Source organism: Antedon mediterranea, chromosome 4, assembly GCF_964355755.1.
Source record: "Antedon mediterranea chromosome 4, ecAntMedi1.1, whole genome shotgun sequence".
Classification (NCBI taxonomy): Eukaryota; Metazoa; Echinodermata; class Crinoidea; order Comatulida; family Antedonidae; genus Antedon; species Antedon mediterranea.
This window is the reverse complement of record NC_092673.1, coordinates 12,217,874-12,245,062: the sequence shown is the minus strand read 5'-3', so window position 1 is coordinate 12,245,062 and position 27,189 is coordinate 12,217,874. Positions and strand designations below refer to the sequence as shown.

At 34.2% G+C, this 27,189-nt stretch overlaps 1 protein-coding gene across 1 annotated transcript in view; it reads right to left on the bottom strand.

Annotated features, from left to right (window-relative positions):
- LOC140047558 (polycystin-1-like protein 2) overlaps window positions 1–13,903 on the bottom strand; it is a 43,261-nt gene extending 29,358 nt beyond the window's left edge. Inside the window, exons 1-8 of the mRNA XM_072092599.1 lie at window positions 13,375–13,903; window positions 12,907–13,059; window positions 10,958–11,147; window positions 6,503–6,753; window positions 3,614–3,850; window positions 2,946–3,091; window positions 1,933–2,172; window positions 1,111–1,236 (exon numbers count right to left, since the gene is read on the bottom strand). Of these exons, the coding sequence (XP_071948700.1) occupies window positions 1,111–1,236; window positions 1,933–2,172; window positions 2,946–3,091; window positions 3,614–3,850; window positions 6,503–6,753; window positions 10,958–11,147; window positions 12,907–13,059; window positions 13,375–13,903 (1,872 nt within the window). The remainder of the gene's footprint in view (window positions 1–1,110; window positions 1,237–1,932; window positions 2,173–2,945; window positions 3,092–3,613; window positions 3,851–6,502; window positions 6,754–10,957; window positions 11,148–12,906; window positions 13,060–13,374) is intronic.
- Between the last annotated feature and the right edge of the window lie 13,286 nt (window positions 13,904–27,189).

Here is a 27,189-nt window from a genome sequence, read left to right as displayed (position 1 = left end):
AAGTGGTATAGCCTATCGTGCGCGGCCCCTCAATAAACATAGTGTGCCAAATGTGAACACGTACTTTTCAGCATTTTCGGATACGTAAAATTACGCAAACAATTTAGTAGCACTTTTGACACGCAAATTTGACCTCTAAATTAAGGGTGCGTCTTATACACCAAACATAAATGCCTCACCACACAGATTGTACATATCGACACCTCGTTGGCTAGGCTTGGGATTTTTAAGGTTAAGGCCTACAGGTAGTACTAGGAGTAGGCCTAGCTACAGTGTACTAACGTAACAGCAACCTGCTTTTGCCTAGTTTTCAAGGCATTTTAATAGCATGATGTTATAATAAATATGATGAAAAGATTTGTTCATTCTGGAGCTGTTTTAGGTGCTCCGATAAAATTTCATTTGTAAACGTTTACGATTGGAATAGTATATAGTTATACGCACGATCGCCGCCCGCTGTACTCCGTCGCGAGCCCTTCTTGGCGGCCACATGGTGTACAGTATTCGACTAGTATATTCTCCAGTTGATTATACCATGGACCTAGCGTACACACTTCTCGGATACATAGATACTAATCGAATACGATTGTCCGTGAAAACGTGCCCCCTCTCGAAAAAGGCTAACCCACACACACGTGATACACACGGTCATGCACTCGATGTTATGTTGCGGGTGCGAAACTCATGAATAACAATTAGAAAAAACTGACGGAATGGGGGACTTCCCTTCTTGTTGAGGCTGGGCGCGGCCGAGCCTAGGTAAGAAAAAATATAAATAAAGGACGCTGTTGTATACAAAATACTGTATATTATTACAATAATATTGATTACAATTTAAAAAAACATTGTTTTGATGAAATATAAAGTGTGTCTTATACATCGACAATATAAAAAATACTGATATTTTACTCTTAGTTAGTGGGTGCATCTTATACACAGGTGCGACTTATACACCGAAATATATACAGTAAATAAATAAGTAAAAAACAATGTAATCATTGGATATACCATTTTAATACAGAAAGTAAAACACTCGTTCCTACAATGTCTAAAAAAATTCTGATATAAAACTATTCTATCATTATAAAATAAAATGTATTTATTAATAACCTGTGCTTTGTCTGATATCTCTTCTCTTTCTTGAGTTACTTGAGTGATAGCAGCAGACGTTTGCTTCAGAGATTCCATATCACGTATTTCAACGTTTTGAATACTTTCAATAATTGCTTCACGTGCCTATTCAGATAAAATTAGTATATCCGACAATAGACAGTTATATACTGTATTGCATTCATCAAAAAATAAATAATATAGAAATTTTCCCAAATGGTTTTCAATCTAATTTAAAATTAAATACTATATGATAATAATTCTAATGCTTTAAGCAGCCCGCTATAAATATAAGCCTAAAGGATTGACATTTTGGTTCATGCACCCACTTTTGGTATGATATTGAGATTAAAAACAAGGAAGAACCAAAACTTCCCTGATTTGTTTTAACATAACAGATTCTGCCAAAAAAGAAAGACAATTCCAGGCTAGGAATATGGCTAGCATATGATTTTCGTAAATTACCGATGTTTACTAGCTGTAGGCCTACAAACTCATATTCATATTCATTTATTATCCAGAAAAATAAAAACAATAATACAAAAAGCATAAATTACATAAAACAAACACAAGCATAGAAAAACGCAGAAGCACTATCCTATAGGCTAGGCTTTAAGCCACCATCTATGAGAGGACATTTAATGTGAGCTACTTTAGGGGGTATTCACTTTAGGTAGTGCATTGTTTTCTCTTTTACCATAGAGTATACATTAAAGACAAGGAATGACCTGGTTTAATGTTTTCATGGTAAAATATATTCATAATTTTTTTTATAAACATCAACAATTGTAGGGATGTTTTGAAGAACTATAAAAAACTAACTTCAGTTCTCTTCTGCTTCTTTTCTTCTTTCTTTACTTTCTTCTTGGTAATACTACCTGATTCTGAGTGACTTTTCTCTGCTTCTGCATTGAGTATGGAACCAACAGTTGTAATAAGCTGTACAGCTGATTGTGTATCTCCATCTGTAAGCAGCTGATCTAACTTGGAATCTTCTGCCGTGGTCATTTCTAGTGCTACATCTTCAATGTCTTTACCTTCAACAACTTGTGGGGGCATCACCTAGGGAAGATCAATACAATAATACAATAGAAATAATTGTTAGCAATTGTTTAAAAATTGTTAATAGTTTTCTATTTTCATTATTTTTCCTATTGTCACATCATGTTGTTCCTTTGTACATTTAATTACAGGTGTCGACTTCGCTCCTCTAATGATCCCACCCGACTTTTCTTTCCACGATCTAATCGGAAATCTGGTGACAATGCTTTTTCTGTCGCCACTCCGCGGATCTGGAACGCGCTACCTGTCGATTTGAGAGGAGCGAATTCGGTACCTCTATTTAAACGTCAACTTAAAACTTTTCTTTTTAATTAATTACTAAGTATTGTTAGGCGCTCTGTTTTTTGTAGGGCGCCATATAAAAACCTGATAGAATAGAATAGAATCATTTATTTATTATTCAAATGTACACAAATCAGAATAAGAAAAAAAATGAATTTTTTTGCGATTTACAAAATCAAATACAAAAGACATTACAAAGTGCCTTCATAATAAAAAAAAAAAGATCTTTTCACATTGACGAATTATGTCTTCTTTGTGATAATCTGCACAACAATCTTATTGTTTTATCCGCGTAAACCAAACGTACAGCAAGTATAAAAGTATGTCATACACTTATATAGTGATAAATTGTGCCTATTGTCATATGAATATATTCATATACAGTAAATATTGTACTTACATAAAGTATAGATGAAATTACGCGACCTACTTATATTCTAATTTTTTACAAACAAATATAACCAGAAAATAAAGATAAACAATTAAGATACCTTAACATCCAGAAAAGTGTCCGTATATGCTCCATATGCATCTAAAACTTTTATATTTATTTTGACTATAAAGTTATTTTCATCCCGTCCAATTGGTAGTAGTGTTGGAGTAAAAACAGGATCAACACCATAGTATATCAAATTACCTAATCAAACAAAATAATAGTGTACAATAAATTTCGTGATTCCCATTGGTTAAAATATTTCTGTAGAAATAATCTACTTCATTCCTGTCCAACTATCGCAAATTTTGCTTATGTCCTATAACAATATAATTTTTTATATTTGGGTAGTACAGCAACGCAACATATAAGCATTCTTTCCCTTCACTTGAATTAATTGTTAGTTTGATTTTTTTAGTTGGACACCATTAAAAACTAAACTAAGATGAAATTACTAAAATTAATGAGGGCTGCTATCACAGTCATTAGAATAGAACCAATTAACCACAAACAAGAAAGGCATTCTGTATGGTAACTAAACAACATCAATTAAAATTTCAATTAATTGTACAGTATTTAATACAAAAACTTTGCCCACATCCAAATGAAGCCTCAAATTACTATAGTACTTCAATATCAATCAAGCCCTTGCCGAAAGTGGGAGGGTAAATAAAAATCAATAAATAATTAAAATAAGTATGATATAAATTAAATACACATGTTTACCATCTTCTGAGTGGTCTTTCAATGAGCTGACCCCTGCAACCACTTCAGCACCTGTCTCAGCATGCACCACATAGTGTAGTGGAATATCATCATCATAGAATTCAAGACACTGAATTGCAAATAAAGTTGATAGCACAATGCCTTCAGTCGGGTTGACAGAACACGTTCCCCCTCTAGGCCGAGCATTTATTGAAAACATAAACTCTGAGTAGCTGGATGAACCACTCCAACTTCTAACTAATATTAAAATACAATATTACTATTATTATTATCACCACAATCACCATCACCTGGTCAATGCCAATGTCATCATTATTACCAACAACAAAATCTACATATAGATTAGATGATGAATACCATGAATGAAGTCTGGCCCGGCTCTAGCCTGTTTTAAAAATCTTGTTTCTCAATAATTCGTCAGCAAAACCACAAAGTAAAACTAACCGCGTCATTTTACATAACCATACGTTGCGCGAAAAAAAAAAGAAAAGAAAAAAAAAAGAAAAAAAGAAGAAGTAGAGAGCTTCACAAAACACATAATTTTAGCTTATAGAAATTGGCATGTTTTATTTACACGCCTATAAAGCTAGACAATTCAGCTATTGAAAGGTGTCATTTTATTGTACTCTATGAACTAGTATGTTAAGGCTAAACAAGTGTCAGTTCGTGAAAATGCAAAATCCATTACACGCGCGTAGTGTCTGTACATTAGTGGTGTCGCCGACGAATTGATCACACAATTTGTAAATTTTTATAAAATGTATTCTAAATTATAATTAAATTATATGTACTACATTCCCAGAAATACATCACGACACTATCCTCTACCATTATTTTTGAAAACTTACTTCGAAGAAGTCATACATCTAACAGATTGTTCAGGTGTTCTCAAATTTGCAAGTTGCTGTATGTATTCCTATCTGTCATTCTATTTTGATATGAAAAGTGGCTACAGTCATGAACTACAGCTATGAACGCTTACTCACTGTTAGAAAAAACACTGGTCCGCTGACCAACGGCCTGTTAAATGTGTGGTGGACTAGTTAAATATTCAAATAACAAGTCCGCTTGACCAGTTACAATTTTAGTAAAATCTGATAAAATGTCAATAATTTCACTCGACTAGAGGAGGAGCGATCGAAGCGAGCTCCCCCTCTAGGAAGTGTAGACGATGGTTCTCGGAATGATAAAAATGTTCTCCTTGTACGTTTTTTGTCGGTTACCATTATTTAAAATGCTTGACATTCGTAAAACTAAACTTTCACAGTGTTTTAGATGATTAATAACATTTTAAAGTATAGTGTTTATTGGTAGGGCCTTTTGGGGAGGCGGAGTTCATTTGAGGGAGATGCTTATTCGAGGGATATATGTTAATTTTTTTAGTTTTAATAATATGGTAACATTCATAATCAAATGAAATCCTCTAATAGATATGAAAAGTGGTAAAAAAGAATAACAAATGCTTGGTAAATTGTAGATAACAGTGCGATGAATTCTACTACAAATAGTATAATTGTGTTATTATAAATGTGGATGGGCGTTTATTATATAGTTGGGTTGGGGGATTATTATTCAAAGTGATGTTTTATTGGAGAGGCGTTTATTCAAATAAATACCATCCTAATAATTATTAATACAGTATTTAATTTAAACATCTTTTGAAACTACCTGCCGTGACGGAGTGGGCCCAAGAAAGAAGACATTACGTCTTGCAACATGGGCAGACATCTCGGTCCTTACGGGACACAGATAGCCTACAATTATTCCTGCCAGCTTACTCAATCAACTATCAGGATTTAACTCAATTTTAAACAAAATGTCTTATCATCAAATCTCCCTATGTAATTTTATAATACTATATTTCCCACAATATATTCCGATTCTTTATGGCGTATATTTAATTTGATCTTTATTAATTTGCAGTATAATTTTTATTTTTTAACTACTGTACCCTCACACACGCGCGGTCCGTTCCTAAAATAAACAAAAAACTGAAATGGCTATGGCTAATGTCTAATGGCTAACTTAAGCTCCAGTTCTACTATCTGTTTTTTTCTTCCTTCTTCCAAAGGGACACTGTATTGATTGATGGAAAGTCCCTGTTTCCAGTCACCTTTAGGGTCAAATCTATTATTTTAACTGCTCCCTTGTGTATAAAAGAGAGAAAATAGTTGAAACCAGGTTGTTGCAAGGTGAACCCGGAAATTACTTTGACCGCGAAGAATTGAAATTGAGTTGAAAATCTACTGTTGCAATCATAAATTTTGTTAAAAAACTCTTTATAATATCTTCCTAAGATAGAAATATGGAACAATAGCGTCGATGTGAAAACTAATGTTATCAAATCTACGTTTCGCGGTACATCTGAGATAGATAAGGTAGGTACCAAAGTTTTTGCATTGTGCATGCCTATGTCAGAATGAACCATAATTTATATATAGATTCACCTAGAGCTTCACAATTTCCTTAAGCCTTGTCTATACCATAAAACTTTTTTTGACAAATAAATAAAAGATAGTGTAAACAAGGCTTTAGGAAATATTTTATACCTGAACTAATAGATTGATTTTCTGTACCTCGTTTTTATTTATTTTAAGTTAATGTTCAGGTATGAACAGTATTTTGATTGTTAATGTTAAGGCCGATATTCTGTGTCAGAGAAAAGAAGGGGAGTTCCAGTAAAAAAGAAATTTACTGGTCCTCTTGTCTAGTTAAAAAACCTTAATGTAAAGACCCCTGCTAACTGCCTGGCTAAACTCCGAGCATAAGCAGCCCAATGCAACTACCCAATATTACAGAGTCCCTTTAGGAGTGCTAAACCAGGGGTCTCTTCCTGTGTTAGCAACAGGATATGACTGAAATAGGAATAACACTATCAACAGTACTTACTTGTTAGTCGCAAGGTGTATATTTCAGAATTTTCAGCATTAAAAACATTAGCATGAAGTGAAAGATAGGCATTGACTTGACTTGTTGTGGTATCATGACCCCATACCAATTCTTGTTTCCTGTTACTTGTGCTCTTTGGTATTAAGTACCACAAGTAAGAAGGCCTTGTAAACTCTGTGCAATCACCACATTTACCAGAGAGGATCAGTCTTTCTGAAGGGTTCAAGAATGTCTCACAGTTCATTATGCATCTAGTAACAATAAAAAAGGAAGTGTTTCACTTTGATGAACAACAGATCTGTTAGCCTAACTTTGGTTATTGGAAAAACTAACTGGAACGGATAATAGGGAACAGTTGTTACACAGTATTTCATGAACAATTAGCTTTTAGGTGTGGACGATCTTGTGCACAGCAACTGGACATTTTTACTGGAGATATCTTGAATTGCATTTGGCTACATATAAGGTGATTTGATATGCCAAGTGTGTGCAACTTGGCAGCTCAGTTGCAGATGTTGGTAAAGGTAAAGGTATTTGTCATGCTTAACTGGAAAATTGAGGAAATTCGGATTAGGCCCTCCACGGAACCCACAGCAGCGCCAGATTATTACACTAAGAGACGATTCCCTACTCTTTGCGAATAGTGTACCGAGTTCTTTAATGTGCACTACTGTATGAGGGCTTTACGTCCCATCCGAAGGACAAGACAATGAGAGTAAAGCATCTTGCCTAAGGAAACAGTTAGTATGGTACAGACAGACAAGGTCATGTGAGCTGCTCACGAATAGAGAAGTGGTCTCTTTAGATTCAATCACATGTTGAATTATGAACATGTTGTGATTGACTGCTACTACTACTAGACTAAAACTAGGTAGCAGTCACTGGAGAGTTAGATCCATACTGTTGCTTCAGTAAAGTAGTATATTTAAATGAAAGTTCATACTGGCTGGGGACTAAAGATTTATGTTCCTTGAGTCTGTCACCGAGTTGACGGCCCGTGTGTCTTATGTAAAAGTCACGACAATTAATTTTATATACCAAACCCGATTTTTGGGGTGGGATCTTTTGTTTCCTTAGAGTGCTATGTGGTTTAAATAAAGTGGCTATACCATAACTTTTATAAATCCGCTGACATTTTTGTGATCCACAACAGGAAGAGTAACACACGTTTTGTTCTTGGTAACGCTACCTTGATTATGTTCAGGGTGATTAGACTTTCTTCATTTGGCTAAAGTCAAAAGTCCACTTGCGATATCCACACGGTCCTAAGGCTGTGCATATATCATTTACCTCCTTCTTTCTTTCAATCTGTTTAATGACATATTTGTCATTTCTTCTGAAGAAGCTCAAGTAGGACAGCGAAACTGTCAAGCAGGTTACTTTTACAAATTTTTTGTTGTTTAACAAATTCATAAATATCCAAAATGAGATGAACATTTTTAATCACAGTATAAAATCTCATATTTACAATTTTTGAAAAAAAAAGCATTATTGGTGAAAGACTATGAGCTCAAGTCGAACGGCTGAGGAACGAGTCAAATGGCTGAGCGTTTAAGGCAGGGCGCTGTTTATCGTATCTAAAGAGCTAACAATATAAAGAAGATGATAATTAATAGTATTATATATATGCATTTTTCATGTTTATACAAATTTTATTCTAAATGTTTTTTATACAATCAGTGCAATAGGAGACCTACTAGATAGTGATTAAGTTCGCTTTTTAGGAATCCTGTCTCTGCCTGGTTTTGTGTGATGTTTTCTTTTTCTTTGTCCACGTTTTTTATATTGTATTTTTATGGGGATAAAATAAATGAAATGATATTAGAAAAACTAAAGTGTAAATCTAATGGACTTATTGATTGTATGAATATCCTCAATCAAAGCAATCCTATGCTTTGGAAAAGTATTAATAAAGAATGCATATTTAAGGAAAACTGTATGGTAATATCAAAGGTATGGAAGATACAAATTGGCACAACTAAATTACAAGATTTTGCATAAATATACCTACAAATCAAAGCAATGTCTGGAAATGATAAGATAGTAAAAACTGTAAACATTGTGATATCGCTGAAGATGAACAACAAATGTAAAAAGAGTAAAAGATTCTTATTGTTAAAAGATGAACAATTATATCTTTTAAGAAACTTGTCCTTGGTAGCAATAACTTGTTAATAAATGTTATCTACTCTCAATTTATAGGCACAAAATCATTGCTGAGTTACAAAAACCACAAGTATCTTTTAAATGTCATTTAATCTATAGAATAAAACAGTAAAACAGTACTTCCACTATGGAGGCCTGACTGGCAGTTGTGAGGAGAAATTAAAACTAACCAATCTGGGATGGGTGGAAATTATTATGAACAGTATGCGATGCGATCAATACAGTTACATTGGGAACAAAAGAGTAACACAAATTTGTTTATGTTTTCCCCATCATTGATAATATGCTTTTGTGTGGAGATTTTCTTTATATCATCTGCAATGAGCTGTTATCGATATGGATCAGTTACCGTTTGCCGATGTCAGCGAAACAGATGTCTCCAAGATGGAGGAGGTGCTCCTGGTGAGTCCAATCTTGCCCGGTGGCGAGTCTTGACCATTCACATGTGTCACCTGCTCCGGCGTGTTTTAAACCACTGGCCCAGAGTACCCGACAGAGGGCTTGAGTGTAGTTGTGGGCAAGCAACCTTTTTGAGGGGGTCATGGGCTTCATTTGATACGACGGCCGTTTCTATTTTGATCGGCCACAGGGAGACCTACAAAATGTATTGACATGTGGACCTCTGGGATGTGGAAAGAATGGTAAGGCTGGTAAGTGGACTACAGCCTGTGGAAGTGGTAGATGAGATTGCTTTGTTTGGCGGTCCAACCATGTTTCCCACTGATCGTGAGATCAGGCACCTTGAGTGAGCATGGCTGTGCAGTGGGCTTGGTAGTGGCTCCTAGCCACTAGACGATGACCCAATTCGATAGGCTTCTGGCCTTATGTCTATCTATGTAATTTTTATATGGCGGCCTAACAATACAAGCATTATTCATTTTTAAAATTGATGTTTAAATAGAGGTGTCGAATTTGCTCCTCTTAAATCAACAGGAAGCGCGTTCCAGATCGTTCCTTATCCTGCGTTCCTTTTCCCGCACTTGAGATGGAGGGTAATCAGAAATGATAATGTTTATTGTATCTTTTCTGGTGGGTAAGCCTTAAAGTTCTTTGAACTTATTTGCCCACCAACTACACATCTTTCTTGTATATATATATTGTTTATTGTTACTTAATTATCATATTCATTTTGTGTGGAAAATCAATAAAAAACAAACAAACAAAAAACAAATGTAGGATTTGACTCTTGAAGAGGGTGTTGTGTCTGTGTTTGCCAGCCACCACCGCATCCTGAGCTTGGATATTGCTGGTATACAAGGAGACACTACTGGAGAACCGTGTCACTATCATGTTTTGGACATTTTACGTCTCAGCCATGTGCCGAAGAAACAGCTGCTGGTTGAAAGACTACATTCCACAGGAGACGTACAGTATCTACTGCTTACATCCGGCACTTCCACCGGATATACTTCAGTGTGATCAGCCAATTGACAGACTTTACATTCAACCAGTGTACTGTGTTTCATCAAAGCCAGTGCAGACCGGCAGCTGTTGATCGGGTCTAGCAGACCGGATTATCCGCCATCCAGATATCGAGTTGGTGCAACTCACCTCATGTGGGCGACCACCATCGCTGTGGGACAGGTGTACTCAACCAGAGCCCCATACATGTTATGGATCTGACATGGAAGAACGGTCGATATTTCCTTTCAGCCCCTGGCTCAGAAATGTTCTGTAGAAATCCTTTATATCTTTCAGGTATTCAGTGAAGTGGAGGGAGTTATCACATCCTACGGCCATTGACTACCTGATGAGATTCTGTTAACTATGGTTAACAGGTATTTTCACGCACGACAGTACCCCAACATTGGAGGAGGAACCCGCTTTGAAAATGTCAGGACTAGATGATACCATACCAGACAACCACTCTCAACAAATGAGGGCGTTTTTACGATAGTCTGAATTGCATACAAGGAATATGGAGATGTTAATGTGCGACCTCGACACCGCCCGATTCTGTCTATTTGAAGCAGGAAACTATAAGTAAGAATTATGGAATCTCAAATCGATTACAAACTATTTGTTTCCACACTTGTGTGATTTTATGACTAAAATAAGGTAGGTCTATTTGCTTGCTTAGTAGGCCGACAAAGTTCAAGTTTGTAGTCCAGCATCTTCTTGAAAAGAAGATACGGTCTGGCCACCTGGCCAACTAAAGTTCAGCCAGTCCGATGAAGATGCTAAGATGATTGAAGAGGGACGTACGAGCATAGGCTAACTAAGCCTGAAAAACCAAGGTAAACCCCTTCACCTCCAACTAAGCCAAAAAAAATATATTGTATACTATACCGTATATGAAGTGAGGGTGGACGTCCTGGACTAATATATATAGTTTGTTGAGTACTAATTGGATCTCTTCCCGGTTCTGTGATCACTAGACGAAACACAAATGTGTTATTGCCTTCAAGAGTCTGAGCTGGTATGAAGAGCTTACTCTCATAACTAGATTTGATGTGCATTCCGTTTCGTAAACAACCACCTGAAATAAAACAATATCATCACAGTATTGTCTCCAATAAATGTCCCATGGAGGTTGTATGTTGACATTTTGAACAATTTAGTCAGTATAAAGTCACAATTTAGTTTTCAAGTTCAATTTTAGGTACTACTGTATACATATTTTGCTGCAATGATAATAATAATTTCAAGTTCAGTACACATCAGGTCATACTTTCATTAATTTAAAAATATAATAATATATCACATAATTATCAATCTGGAGTTCTATATAGGTTTTCCTGTAAACTAAATTTCAAATTGTATAGATTTAATTTTCACCAAGCAACCTTTTTATTTAGGTCAAAGTATAGCATTTCAGGAAAACAATTTGTTAGTCAGTCAAGATTGAGCTGTCTATAATAGAGCCACTTTTATAGGTGCAATTTGGTGACATCAACAACTGTCTCTTTGACAATTCTTCTAAAAGCTTGTTCAACATTTTAACTTCCTCTAAGTCTATGATAACCATAATGACATTGGTAACAGGCCAGATGTGTTTATAAAGTATGAATGAATGTCGTATGTGAGAAGCTTATTGAACGGTGAAACAACTCCATGTTTAGAGTCATTTGGACATTGTTTGTAACTGAATCAACATTTTTGTTATTTGTGATCATAATGTCCAATTTTCAAAGGCAATTGCCTAAATATTTTTGGTTGCACCTTTAAAGGTTGCTTTCCTTAAAACTTAATTTACTCAGTTTTGTCGTGTGAAAACCTGATACAGGTACGGTATTAAAAACTTGAACTGCTATTCTAATATCTATTAGTGTGTTGCGAGTGTACTGATGAGGGCTACTTGGGAATACTATGTAACAAGTAGTTCAAACAAGTTTTAGATTGTAAAGAAAGTGACAATCAACAGTTCATGCATTTTTTAAACAATGTAATCATTGATATAAAGTTTGCGGTACACCACATATGTTCTGAACGTTTTGATCAATATGATTTGATCATCCTTAGGAGAGAGAATGCAAGTCCAGGAAACTGGGACAATAAGTAAAAGCTAAACAATAGCAAGTTCACACAGTGGGAGGGATTGAAACTAGCTATATACAGTAAGAGCATTGTGTCTGATAGGTATGAAAAGCAAGGTGAGACAAGCTAAAAACAATAGCATTTTCTCGAAGCTGGGTGTAGACTGGCCAAACAAAGACTATGTAATATCGTTATTAATGTGTTAATGTATATAACCGCTTTTAAAAAGATTTTGTTTTTGTTTTCTGCAATTAGGACATTATATTTATTTAAAAAACAGTTGTTATTTATTTGATAGTTTGTAGCATAGTAGTTTTTTTTATAGATTTAGTTGTGGCCTATATTAGACAAATTCTATGAATAAAAGAGTTGAAACCAGCACGTCATTCGAATTCTATAATAAGCAACATTTTTTAACTATAGTAATAGTTAATATTTAATTTTTTTTAAATTTAAAAACAGATTTAGACAGGATAAAAAGCATATCCGGTATAGATATTGCACCTGTTAGAGCAATATAACAAAACATTCCTAACTAGACGTTAAAAACTTACAATACAAATACAGACAATATTTTCAATGTTTAAAAAAGAAGTGAAAAACTAAAAGGAAACATAAAATGTAATTAGCCTTCAACTTGGGTGCATGTAATCTTATAATTATTTCATCATCATATTTATTTGATCTTGAAAATGGTTCCATGATTGTTTCGAAAATGTCAATCTCCCGTTTTTTCTTTATTGAAAAAAATATCACAGTACCTTTTGAAATTGTTTTCGTGTTCATTAATTCATTGAAATCATCTGGAAATGTCTCGTTCTCTGTTCTACAGAACCAGTTATAAACAAATTTTGCAACAGCTGAGTCAGGGTCATGAGATTCACTACCATCAATAGTGATGTTGTTATACCATCCTAAAAAAAATGTAATTGATTATTAAAGTTCTTTATATTAAACATTTCCTTCTCTATGTTTATGTCCAGACCGATGAAGTTAAGTAAAAAAGGAATTACGCGATAACGCTTTTGTTACCAAACAGTACAAAAATCATTGAAATTACATTTATCAGTTAATTGGTCAGATTTTTCAATTGCTTCAATTATATCTCTATACTATACAGCAAAAATAATAGAATATAAAATACAGCATCTTTAGTAATGAACAAGTGTACTACTTAAGAAGGGTTAACCTTATTGCTTAATTTAATTAATGAAAAATCACAATTTTACCTGTTCTTATCAATGAGCCACCAATTATCCAAGCAACAAGACTAGTTTCTACAACTTCTAGCTTGCTATGATCCACATTACTGACTCCGATGGAGCCATCCCTCATAACCATTGTTACTGTCAATTGGAAAATATAATAACCATAATCCAGAGTAAAACTTGGAATATAAAACTCCTTTAATGATGTCTTTATATTTGAGGGTAGATGATACTCATTTGTTTCATCCGGAATTGAAAATGTACCAGATATTTTAAATACTTTCCAGTCCAAAATAGTTTGTATAGAACCTTGACAATCTAATTTGATGACAGGAATGAATAAAATATTTTGATATCTTTTATACTTAAAAAGATCACTTGTCACTTCACTTCCATCTCGAATGTGGATGTCTGGAAGTTGACATGGTCTTAATTGGACGTATGCAATAGAAGATGAAGTCCTTGAATTTACAAGATTCCAGGCAGTAGCATTAGCTGTATACCTTCCATCTAGTGAATACTCATAATGTAGAATTGAAGTGTAGTACATTTCCGGATCAAAAGGTAGATTTAAACCTGTTGGTAGGTACTTTTGAACATCCTGTTGCTTCACAGGTTCGTCTAAGGACAGGACACTGCCATCACCAGTATTCACATTAAACTTTGATCCACTTCCGAAGTGCTTTACAAAGAAGATAAATGTAATGTTTTCTGTCCACAGAACAGGACCATTGTTTACAAGAAGTACATCAGTGATACCATGGAGAAGGTTGATCTGCAAAGATGACTTATCAGTTGAAAACGTATTTCCAACTGTCACAGAAATGTTATTGTAACCAACTTGTTTAAATTTCCGTGTATTATGAGTAGTTGTAGTATTAATAACCTGTCCATTAAAATTCCATTCAACCCATTGAACAGTTCCAGTGACATCAAGTTCAAAGTTTACTTGGTATTCAATAGGAAGAATTGTTGCAGGAACATGACTTCCTTCTACAAATAACAAACAAGTAAACAATTTATACTATTGTACCTAAATGGAAGGACAGGTGATTTTTTGTTCATAAACTCAGGGTGAAAATGACATGGTGAATATGTGAAAATATATTGTACCCCTGAAAAAATAATTTTGCATTTGAATATGCCATTTTGATGTTCCATAATAGTTTTTCACTTTGACCAACAATTGGATCGAAAAAAAAAACAAGAAAAAAACCCCAGTCAAATTGGATGCCAGTCAATGGGTTTTTGGTTGAATTTAGCCATTTTTTCTTTTTATAAGTCTAAAACATTTTTTTTTGCGTGTGGAAGTGATTAACTTTATTAAAACTACAAAATGGTCTAGGTCTATTCAAAATCTGATTTGATTAATCTTCATTTTTCAGGTTTCATACATCTTTAACAACTGGTCCATTGAAATTCTACGAGTTGCAATGAGATTTAGGTATGATGATTTACTGTTGAAAATAAATAAATCTAAAATAAATAACATTTTTTTTACTTCAATGATATTTATATTGCTACACTACCTTTATAAGAAACAATTATGATATTTGATATATCTTGAAGAACAGCAATATTTTCTAGTGTTCTTAAAACACTGATCTCATTGTAGATGTCAAGTGTCACACTGTAAAGACATGGTGCAAGTTGTTGTGAGATATTGAATTCCTGTTCATTTTCTTCTATTGCAATATTCTTGATGTTATCTGTTTTTAATTAAAAATTAAGTAAATGAATTTAAGTAATATCTCATTGGTTCAATCCTAGTAAGTGAACAATTTTCTTATTTCCAACTTAGAAAGACAAAAAGATATATAAATATTAAATATAAGATATTAGGATATTAAATCTATTGAAATAGATTTAAAAAATAAAGTTGGATTGTCTTCATTATGATACGGTACTCAAGATGTTTTCAGCTATTAAAATTATTGTAGAAAGAGATGTAAATGCGAAGTATCCTTGTATTATCGTGTGCAGGTATTTTTCAGCATCGACATCCATTGACAATGTATACCACTATCAGAAATTTGTTTTAATTGTCAATAACTAATTATCTAATCTCAACTTAAATTAGGTGGTTAAAATCAGTACAAAAAGTATGAACCAACTTTATACCCCATCGAGTAAAATTTCTAGATGTAACACACGATTTACCAAATTTTACATACACTTACATAATTTTATATATAGATACCTTGATAAACTAGCGAAAAATAGTACATGCCATTACAACCTTCAATGTAAATGTCTGTTGAGAAAATCTCACTAGACCAGTGCACACTACTACAGTACTACTTTCCAATGTATGATTGACAGTATAGCTGGGAAGTGTACCATGGTTTATATAATTAATTTGACTGGTTGTTCTGAAAATAATTAGTACTGTAGGTCTCCGACAATCAACCTGGACAAAGCACTTTATTTTGATTAGTTTTTTTTTAAATGACCGAAAACGAAATCCCATGTAGTAGGGTTGATAGTTCCACTTTCAGTACAACTCATTAATCTGTTGCGTGACGTAACACCTATGAGTGCTCACTGGCTAAACACAGGGGCCCCGGAGCCCCGCAGCTCCAGAGGCCACGGAGCCCCCAGCTCCAGGGGCCCTGCAGCAACGCAAGAAAATAAATAAATATAGTAAAAGAAACAAACAATAGTATAAATTAATTCATGAAAGGATGGACAAAAATAAATACAAAGTTAATGTCTGATGCTGTGCTTTCATCTGTGTTTATACCCTTTACATTATGCGCAAGGTCATAGGCTAATGTTTTTTTTAAGCGCGACAACTTCGAAGATCCGCTAGATCCTTTATTTACTGCCCTTGTAAGTGTACTACAGCCCAGTTGGACAGTACACTTTGAACAGTAGCGCTGCCGTTAGCATAAACTCGGCCCCCTGGCCCCCAGTGTCCCTTGTAAAAATACATAAAATTCCAATCAACAAAGCATTAATATCTGCATTTAGTAAACATATTTTAGAGGCGGTCTTGGAATCTGTTTAAACAGAGTAACATAACCAAGGACAACGGCCTAACTGCAGGCGATGTTGATAAAATCCGCCGCAAGAATGAAAATCTTTATTAACAGAAAAAAGCACCATGATGGAAAAGCTTGATGAGTTGGGCAGTAGGCTTTCAGTCAACAGAACATGGTAAACTTGAAGAAGACACTATTAGCTATATTAATTTAATTGCCTATAAAATAACAGACAGAATTGAATAAAGCGATCTTGATGAAATGCATCGCCAATTAAAATGAAAGTTGATGCAACAAAAGCAAAACCAAGGCCAATTATCATTAAATTCATGTTGTACCATTCTCGTTCAGAAGTTTTCAGAAAACAAAAATTCATAAAAAAAGTTAGGTTTCACAGTTACAGAAAACTTAATGTCTAAACGTCTTAATCTATTACATAGACATCTAGAAAGGAAGTGAGGACATAGCGATAATTTATTTGTAGTTTGTTTATATTAGGAATTGATCTTTTGTACCAACTTGTAAAAACAGGTAAAATGATAAAATCAACAGTTGAGGACGTAATTTATATTCATTTTCTATTTTAAGTTTCCCGATGGTATATTAAATCAGGCTCAAAGTCTACAGTTCCCTATTTTTCTAGAAGGGACCGACTCACTGGGACTAGGTCTACGACAAGGTGTAGTTAGTAGAATTATCGACTCCCTAGAGTGAATGGAACTGTACTTCCGTTGCATCCATCTTACCATGTAACAGTTGATTTCAAGACTAGTAAGTTATAATAATTTTGTCTTGACAAAAAAAATCAATAAAAAATTGATGTTCTAACCTTTGCGATTTAAGATATAATGTTCTCAATTTGATTGCCGATAGTTGTCAATTTCATTCAATTACACAATAGGCTTTAAAGTTTAAAGGCCAGGTGCGGACAAAAAATTTCTATTGATCATACATTCCAATAATTATCGATCTATAGTTTCCCCTATGTTTCATAATTTTTGGGATTTTATTTGTGTTACACGAGCTTGTTGAAAATAAGCACTTTCTTATCAGTGGGGGGATAGTTCAACCTACACAGTAAATCTCTATTCTTTTATACACAAATTTTGTAAATAGAGAGGCATTTTTAAAAGCTATGAAAACTAACGGTGTGGTAAAAAATGTTATCAGATGACTAAATATAGGTAATATAACTTGAATATTACATTTCTAGTATTTTTATTCAAATTCAGATTTTTATTTTCGTGCTATAGCAAAAATTATCCACTGTAAATCCACCATCTTTTTTCACCTTCTAGGGAGTCACCAGAAATGTTATTACATAATAGGTTATTAACTACCTAACTACTGAAAAAAAGTCTTCCTTGTTTTTATGGCAAAATTTTGCCAAATTTTGTATTTGACCATTTTAAGTGAAATTCATGCTTTTTCGTCTTGATTTCTGTTACAAATATTTGATTGATGTACAATTAACCAGATATTATATTTAAAATTCATGCCTGTACCTGAGCTTTAAAAACAACATACAGTAGTATACTTACAGACTTCTCCAAATGATACATTGTAGAATGGTCTGCTTGGTAGCAAATGTCCAAACATGATAGTTAAAACAATGTTATCCTCAGCTGGATAATGAAGGGGACTATTGGTCATCATGATAACGTTTTTTATTGGATACTGAATTGTGATGTTTGCATCTTGACTAAGTTGCATTAAAATATTTGTATATGTAACCACAACTGTGTATGTTCCTAAAATAAAAATGATTTTACAACAAATATCAAATTAATATTAATCTTTTTGGAAAGTAAAAAGGTTTATTACAAAAGGTATTGTTTTAAAGAAAATAGTAGTTGTACACAAAATATAAACAAACAGTATCCCCAGAATTTATTTACAAAAGGTGGTTTAAATAAAATAGATCTATTTTACTGAATTTTTCTAAATTACTATTACATATTTTGTAGTACTTACAATTTGATACAAAATTAACATCAAATGTTAGTATTCGCTTACATGTTACTTTTACTTTACTGTTGCGCCAACAATTCATTAGCAGAATTATTAATGTTACTACAACAAGAAAATACTATACTATAAAATACTAAAAATGATTAAAAAATGTTTGTTAATAGCGCACCTGGAAAATCTAGAGCAAGCAGTTGGGAATCCAGTTCCAGACTTGTTGAGCCAACTTTTGTGCTGTTCCTTGTCAAAATGACATTGCCATTCTCAATCACTTTCCATCTAACATCTGCTGGGTATCCTCCATCAGCAGAAACAGCAACAACAAATTCTTTACCAACTTCAACAAAGCTATCATACATACGTAATGCCATATTTGTTAAAGGAGCAACCAAAATAAATTGTTTATCACACTTCAAACCTCGGATATTATTATAAACAACAAATGAGACAATGTGTTCACCTGCCAACATCGACTGAAGAAGGGAAGACTGGATTTTGAGAAAACCTTCAATAATATCTTCATTTGAAAGAGATGTTATATTGCTTATAGGATCTTTCAGGTAAATACCATCCACTTCACAGTAAAACTTTTGCGATTGAATACTTTTTGTTTGAAACTTTAAAAAAACATTTTCTGTACCTAAAAAAAGGTTACGATCGGAAAGATTTTCATCAACTATCAAACAATCAACATAATCAATCAATTTCTGTACAACAACAGTTGTAATCCTGTCAAGAACACCCTGTGATGTCAAACATGACGTCACAGTTTGATATGAACCAACTTGATAATAGTGATGCAAGATATCTTCATTTTTAAGTATGTTTTTCTGCGTAAGGGTTGTTGTACCATCACCAAATGACCAAGCACATAAAATGTTTGGTTCAGCATTAAAGTCAACGTTGAAATTGAAAGTGGTAGAATCGCCATACTTGGTAACTTTGGCAGAAACCTGGAAAACATCTAAAAAATATTAAATTGAAATTATAAATTAAATGTGATGATCTGGTAAATGTTTTTAAAATGATCAACTCATTCATAGGATTTCCAAGAACATAATGTAGTGTAAGATCAATGTTAAGTGGTTTGGAAGAGGTTTGCACAAGGTTTTTAGGTTTGCGCTATAAAATTTGTAATTAAAAAAATTTTTTCACCTAAAAATCCAAAACAATTTCAAACAATTTTTTTTCAAAATGCTTTTGTTAAATTTATTACAATCTATTGTGATAAAATAAATATTTTGATTAAAATAATAATACTCAAGTCCGACTAGAACTGAACAAAAAAACAAGAAGAAAAGACAATTTGGGTGAAATCAATTTTTTTTTAGATTTCACCGGTGTAAACTGTATGTATGCAGTTTACACTGTAGTTAGCCTAGCTAGTAGTAGTGTTCTCACTTACCATGCAGGAATACCAGTGGTAGGAAATGCCAAATAATAATAAGAGTCATCAGCAGAAGATCATTTGTTATGGTTTTGTAAAGAAACATGTTCAAAGTTTGCATGGGATCTCTCAAAACACACGTAGGCCTACATTATTTTCAGTGTCACCCAACAGCAGGCCCAAGCCTCCTTAAGTAGCTGCTAGAGTAGCCTAGTATAGTAGGATAGGCCTATCTAGCTAGGGCCTATCCTCAGACTAGGCCTAGTTTATAATTTAATTAAATAATAATATGATAGGCAGCCCAGTCAGACAGAGAGGCCAGGCTAGACCCTACACACTAGACTAGTAGAGGACTCTATAGGCCTCTTGGTAGTATAGTAGCACTCTAGCCGTAGTAGTAGAGGAAAGCCATTCTATAATCGAATAAACTAGTTAGGCCTAATCATATTAGGCTAAATCAGTTATTTAACGACAACGCTGCTGCTGTACGTGGCGCTATACGATCTTTGGGAGAGAGGAGACTAGCCTCCTTCTTCCGCGACGAGATGAAACTTTTACTCGATCGCGCCCTCTCCCCCAGTTTTTTGACGGATCGGTTTTTTCCCGTCCTGTGATTGGTCAAAATATACACTAGGAAACTTTTTTCATTTAATCAATATCCCGGATCTACTACTAATTTTATATCTCTAGCATTGTGAAACACCAGCTAACCAGTTACGTCGACGGAGGATTGAGAGAGATAATAATGATGTAGACAAGTTTCTCATTAAGCTAAATAGTAGGCCTACATGCAATCCATTCGCCACTGTTGACCAACCACATTAGTAAATATTGCTACAGGAGGTAAAGCTGTAAATGACATAACTAGTACATATTTGCTGGGAACACTACACAGAGAGGAGCCCTATTAATATCACGGCAGCTATTTCACAAAGAATGGGTTTCAGACGAAACGGTTTACCGGGCGCTGCTCACTGCGGACGACCAAGCTCACTTGTCCTGATTTTGTTGCTTTTTGGATGTGTGTAGTGATTTTTTCTGTATTTTTATTGTGGATTTTCGGTGTATTAATGTTGACTATTGTTTTTTCTTCGCTTTTTGTGGTGATTGTTAACATGATTAGACCGTTTTTTAACGTCAATGAGCCGACGCAAGCTAGGCCAAGGGTTGTTTGCTATACGCCTATGGAAATGAAGGACATACGCAACCAAATCGAATACCCAGGTGCTGGAAAATGGCGTGACATACCTTTCGAGATGCGACGGCGAAAAAGAGGTAGGGCCAGTGGAGTTAGAAAACGGTTCCGTGCTAGGAAATGTAGACCATTATTTGCCTACAATCATTATGGGAAACGCACGTTCAATTGTAAATAAAATGGATGAATTAAAAATGCAAATATGCATTTGCATGAATATAGATCCGTTAGTGTGATGGCCTTTACGGAAACATGGTTAAGTGAAGAGAAAAGCGACGAACATTTTAGGATTGATGGGTTTACATTATTCAGAGGTGATAGAACTGTTGAATCCGGAAAAAATAGAGGAGGCGGTGTTATGGCATATATAAGCGAAAGGTATTGTCACCCAAATAATGTGCATCTAAAGAAAAACAGCTGCTCGCCTAACGTTGAAATAATGGTACTCTCTATACGTCCCATGTTGTTTTAGTGGTTGTATACATACCAAACAAAAATCTGGCCAAGGAAGCACAAAGAGAACTAACCGTAGTTATAGCGGAAATTGAAACGGCTTCCCCTGACGCATATATTGTAATAAATGGAGACTTTAATCATTGTACCCTAAAAAAGAGTAGCGTTTACTACTACTAACATGTGAAGTGCAGCACGCGGGAATCTGTTACCCTTGACGTATGTTATTCAAACGTAAAACACGCATATTTATCAAGAAAATTGCCGAAACTTGGTAAATCTGACCATAATTTAATTATACTACATACAACCCAAGTATCGTACATTAGTACAACGGCAGAAACCCAGGGTAATTACTGTTAAGAAGTGGACTCAAGATGCAATAGAACAGCTGAAATGCGAATTTGAAACTACGGACTGGAGTGTTTTTACGGAAAATTCAAACGGGTCAGACGAGGTAACGGAAGCGGTTAGTGCATATATTAACTTTTGTACTGAAAATGTAATACCAAAAAGGAAAGTTAAAATCTACGGAAACCGTAAACCATGGATAAATGGGGAGGTGACAGATATTATTAAGAAAAAGAGACAGGCCTTCGATCGAGGTGATGTAAATGAACTAAATAAAATCCAAAAGGAACTTAAACGAGTAATACGTAAAAGTAAACTAAAGTACAAACGTGAAATAGAAGAAAATTTTGTAGGTAATGATATGAGTAAGGTTTGGAGGGGAATGAGGCAAATGAGCGGATATGCAAAATCGCCACAAGGAAGTGGAATTGTGTCGAATTTGACTAAGCAATATGCTAATGAATTAAATACTTTTTTTAATAGGTTCGATTGCTATAATTTTTCTGATGAACAGATCTTATTCAAAAGTAGGTTGGCCTTACCAGATGAAAGTGGTTTTGACCTTTAAGACAAATGCGGATGAAGTTACCAGCCACTTTAAAGGTCTGAAAGCATCCAAATCAGCTGGACCAGACCAAATTCTACCCAAAGTTCTTAAATTATGCGCAACCCAATTGGCAGATATTTTTGTATATATTTTTAACTTGATTTATGAAACACAAACCTTGCCGGAATCTTGGAAAACGTCATGCATCATCCCAATCCCTAAACTACAAAATATACAGTGTTATAACGATCTTAGACCTGTTGCGCTAACATCCGTCACAATGAAAGTTTGTGAAAAGATTGTTCTAAAACGCCTGAAACCATTAGTTGCAGATTTTTTGGACCCACATCAGTTCGCTTATCGGAGAAACAGGAACACTGAAGACGCATTAATATACAAAAATGAAAAAATGTATGCCCATCTTGACAATTGGAGAACATCCCCGTCTGTTAGGATTATGTACTTCGACTTTAGTTCAGCTTTTAATACCATCCAATCACACATTTTAATTAATAAGTTGTTCGGCATGAATATCCCCAATTTACTAATTTCGTTCGTTTTTAACTTCCTCGTTGGACGTCTCCAGTTTGTTAGGCTAAATCAAAATGTCAAATCGGACATTATTCGGACAAATACGGGAGCACCACAAGGTACTGTACTTGCATCGTTTTTGTTCACATTGTATACGTCGGATTTCCAACCTAGGTTCCCGGACTGTCCAGTAATTAAATTTGCAGATGATTCTGCAATGATAGGTTTAATAAAAGAGGATGACGATACAAATTTCAAATCTGAAATAGTTAGGTTTACGAAATACTGTGATGACAATTTCCTGGAACTTAATGTAGCAAAAACCAAAGAAATGCGAATAGATTTCCGTCGTAAAAAAAGAAGGGAAATTGAGCCTGTCCAGATTAAAGGACATGAGGTAGAAATCGTTAAGTATCTTGGGGTAACGTATGACAATAATTTATCATGGGGAGAGCATGTTGATCAACTAATTAAAAAATTAAATACTAGACTGTACTGTTTGAGGAAAATGAACGTTTTTAGGGTTAGGGAAGAGATACTTACTATGTTCTATTCATCTGTTATTTTTTCAATCTGGGATTATTGCCTATTAGGCTGGGGTGGGAACATAAACAAGGGAGATAAGGGCCGCATATGTAAAGTGTTAGAAAGGGCATTAAGAGTGATTGGCTCGTCGGCGCTGACAGCGGACTCAGTCTACGATTGTCACTACGGAGAACGATTGAAAAATGGTTTACAGGCGATCATGGAGGAGGAAAGCCACCCCCTTCATTCGGATCTTCTTCGCTGCCACATTGGTAGAAGTGGTAGACTGAGGCCGGTGTTGGCGCGGACGGGTCGATACTCAAATTCGTTTCTCCCAGCTGGGATTAAAAAATTTAACGATGACTTTAAGAGGTAACTACAATAATTTTGATAATAACAATAATAATAATATAATATATAATTAATAATGAAATATAAGACACTTTTTAAACCGTTTTGTAATGATATGTATTTTTAACTTAAAATACGCTTTCACAACGAGCTCCTGAAACGCACTACTTGGCATATTAATTTTCTCTAGGCCTATCACGACAAGCCATGTCACGATCTACACGAGCAAATACCAAGCCCGCTGAATTCGAAAGCGAAGACCAGCTATCGTTTGAATCGTTTGTTAAAAAAAAACTTGAATCGATTTTAAAAGGCCAAGAATCTAATAAAGCTGAGCTTTACGAAGCAATATCGTTTAATTCTGCTAGAATAGATGCCCTTGAAGATGAAAACAAGGAATTAAAAACGACTGTCACAGAGCTGACAACAACAGTTGCTAATTTACAAGGTAGTACAACTGACCTGTTGGCAAAAATTAACAAGACGGAACGCTTTTCTCGTCGTAATAACGTAAGAATTGTTGGTGTGGAAGAGAACACAAAAGAAAACTGTAAGTCAATCTTTGAGAACATTCTTTCCGATTTTTTCACACTCGATCCCAGGCCAACAATCGAACGGGCCCACCGAGATGGTAAACGTATGAACGGTAAGCCAAGGCATATCATTGCCCGTTTTCTCTCATACGCTTCTAAGATTGAAGTTATGAAACAACGAAGTTCTGCGCTAGATAGCCAGAAATTTTATATCATAGATGATCTTACTGCTGCCGATCTACTGGAAAAAAAGAAATGGAGATCACAAGTAAAAGAGATGTACAATAAAGGTACCAAGCTTCGTTTTACGGCTGGAAAATGGCGAACTTCAACTGGCATTCCGGTAAACTTTTCGAAATTCCATTGAAATAGTTCCGGTAAACTTTTCGAAATTCCATTGCCATACTAGTGATCGGAATGTTGTTGTAAACACTTGGACTGTTTAGAAACATTTCTTCTTTACAAATTCAATCCATTATTAAATTTTACAACAGACTAAGAATCTTTTATCCATTATTTTCCTTACATCTGCATACTTTGCTTAATTTGTATAAGCCCCTTGATTGATTTTACATAATAATTTTACAATAGCGTTTTCAGGAGTCTGTTCTCACATAATTTCATTGTCATAAGATGTTTAAACCACTTAAAACCATTTATTCACCTTTGTTTTATTGTTACCCCCCAATTCTTAACTTGTTTCTTTATATTTACGTTCTTGTACTTTTCTGTTTTTACGTAACATTACCAGGCATCTTTTATTACATACTATTGAATAAACTGATCACATTATGTACCGCTAGATATTCTCATGGACCCTTCTGACAATATAGATGCATTCCCATTTAATCACATTATTGATAATGATGAATTCTTGCATGTCATTCACTATTACTTTTGTGACGATAGAATTGACTTTGATAGATTTAATTCTTTAATTTTTAACCCTTTTGATATTAATTTTAAAGATGTTATTAATGACAACGATGCCCAATTATTTTCCGAAAATATTGAATCTTGTGCCTATGAATATATCGATAGTCTTAACAACAAATATTCAACACAAGATTATTCATTTAGTATCTTTCACTTAAACGCACGCAGTCTTGTTAAACATTTTAACGATATCAATGTATGCGTAGGTGCTATTAACCATGAATTCTCAGCACTATGCTTCACCGAAACTTTTTTTAATCATAATACGCCTTTTTCCTTTTATAATATTTCCAATTATAACCTCTTGCATGTTTCACGAGCTGATAGACCAGGAGGAGGCGTTGCCATTTACCTACACCAGAGATTTAAATATATTCTTCGCCCTGATTTATCATTTATCATTACTAATGGTTCGGAATCTCTTTTCATTGAAATCGATGCACAACCCAAAAACATAATCCTTGGAGTAGTATATCGTTTGCCTGAATTATCCATTAACACATTTAGTAAAGATATCTCTAATTTAATTGACACCATTAATAATGAGAAAAAAACAGCATATATTTCAGGAGACTTTAATATTAACTTGTTAAATTCCAAAACACATAAAGGTACTTCTGATTTTGTTAATACTTTATTTCAATCAAATTATTATCCTCTTATTACTAGGCCAACTAGAATTACGCGTAATTCTGCAACTTTAATCGACAATATTTTTTGTAATAATCTATACGATAACATTTCTTCCGGAATTCTATATTCGGACATCTCGGATCACTTTCCTGTTTTCTTGTTAATACATAAATCAGAACCTCTCCAACACCTGAAACCTAAATCAAAATATATTTACATAAAAAAAGTCAATGACATTTCAATTTCTGCCTTAAGTAATGATTTGTCAAATGTTGACTGGACTAGTATTTATAACTCCAATGAACCCAATGAGGCATACGCTTTATTCAACAACATATTTAGTACATTATATAATAACAACATTAAAACCACTCGTTCCAGACGCAATATTCGGAAAGAAAAAAAACCTTGGATAACTAAATGCTTAATTAAATCTATCGACAAAAAACACAAATTATATAAAACATTTCTTATATCTAAAAAGCAAAAGGACAAAAATAAATATGTTAAATATCGAAATGTACTTACCAAAATCCTTCGTACTGCCCAAAAGAATTACTTCAGTGACAAATTTGAATTCCATAAAAATAACATCCAAAAAACCTGGCAAACAATAAATGGAGTCCTTGGCAAGAAATCTCGTAAACCATTTCCTTCTCACTTTATTAACAATGACATTGAATTAAATAATCCTCAACAAATTGCAACTGAATTCAATAATTATTTTACTAGTATAGGGCCAAATTTAGTTAACAAAATACATGTGTCGAATAATGATAATTATACTTCTACCCTACCTCGTCCATGTGTGCACTCTCTCTTTCTTAGTCCTGTAACCGAACATGAAGTTGTCAGTATAATACTTTCCCTCAAAGATAATAAATCTCCTGGGTTTGATGGGTTTTCCATTAAAATTATTAAACGTGTTTCTAATTTTATATGCAAACCCTTAACTCACATTTTTAATACTTCTTTTCAAACCGGTATTTTTCCTGATTCTTTTAAAATAGCTAAAGTCATCCCTATCTACAAGAAAGAAGATCCTCATCTTTTCAATAACTACAGACCAATCTCCCTACTTCCTTGTTTCTCAAAATTAATTGAAAAAATAATGCATAATCGAATTTCTTCCTTTTTAACTAAACATAACATTTTATTTAAAGGCCAATATGGTTTCAGGAAAAAGTATTCAACAGATCTTGCTTTATTAGATATTTTTGACAAAATTACAATTGCCCTGAGTAAAAATGAGTTTTCTGTTGGCATTTTCCTTGATTTATCTAAGGCCTTCGATACTATTAACCACGATATTTTAATTCATAAACTTTCAAATTACGGTATCAGAGGCCTTCCTTTAAAACTAATTAAAAGCTACATTTTCAATCGTGTTCAGTTTACTTCCTTAAATAATTTTAACTCTTCCTATTCCCGTTTAACCTGTG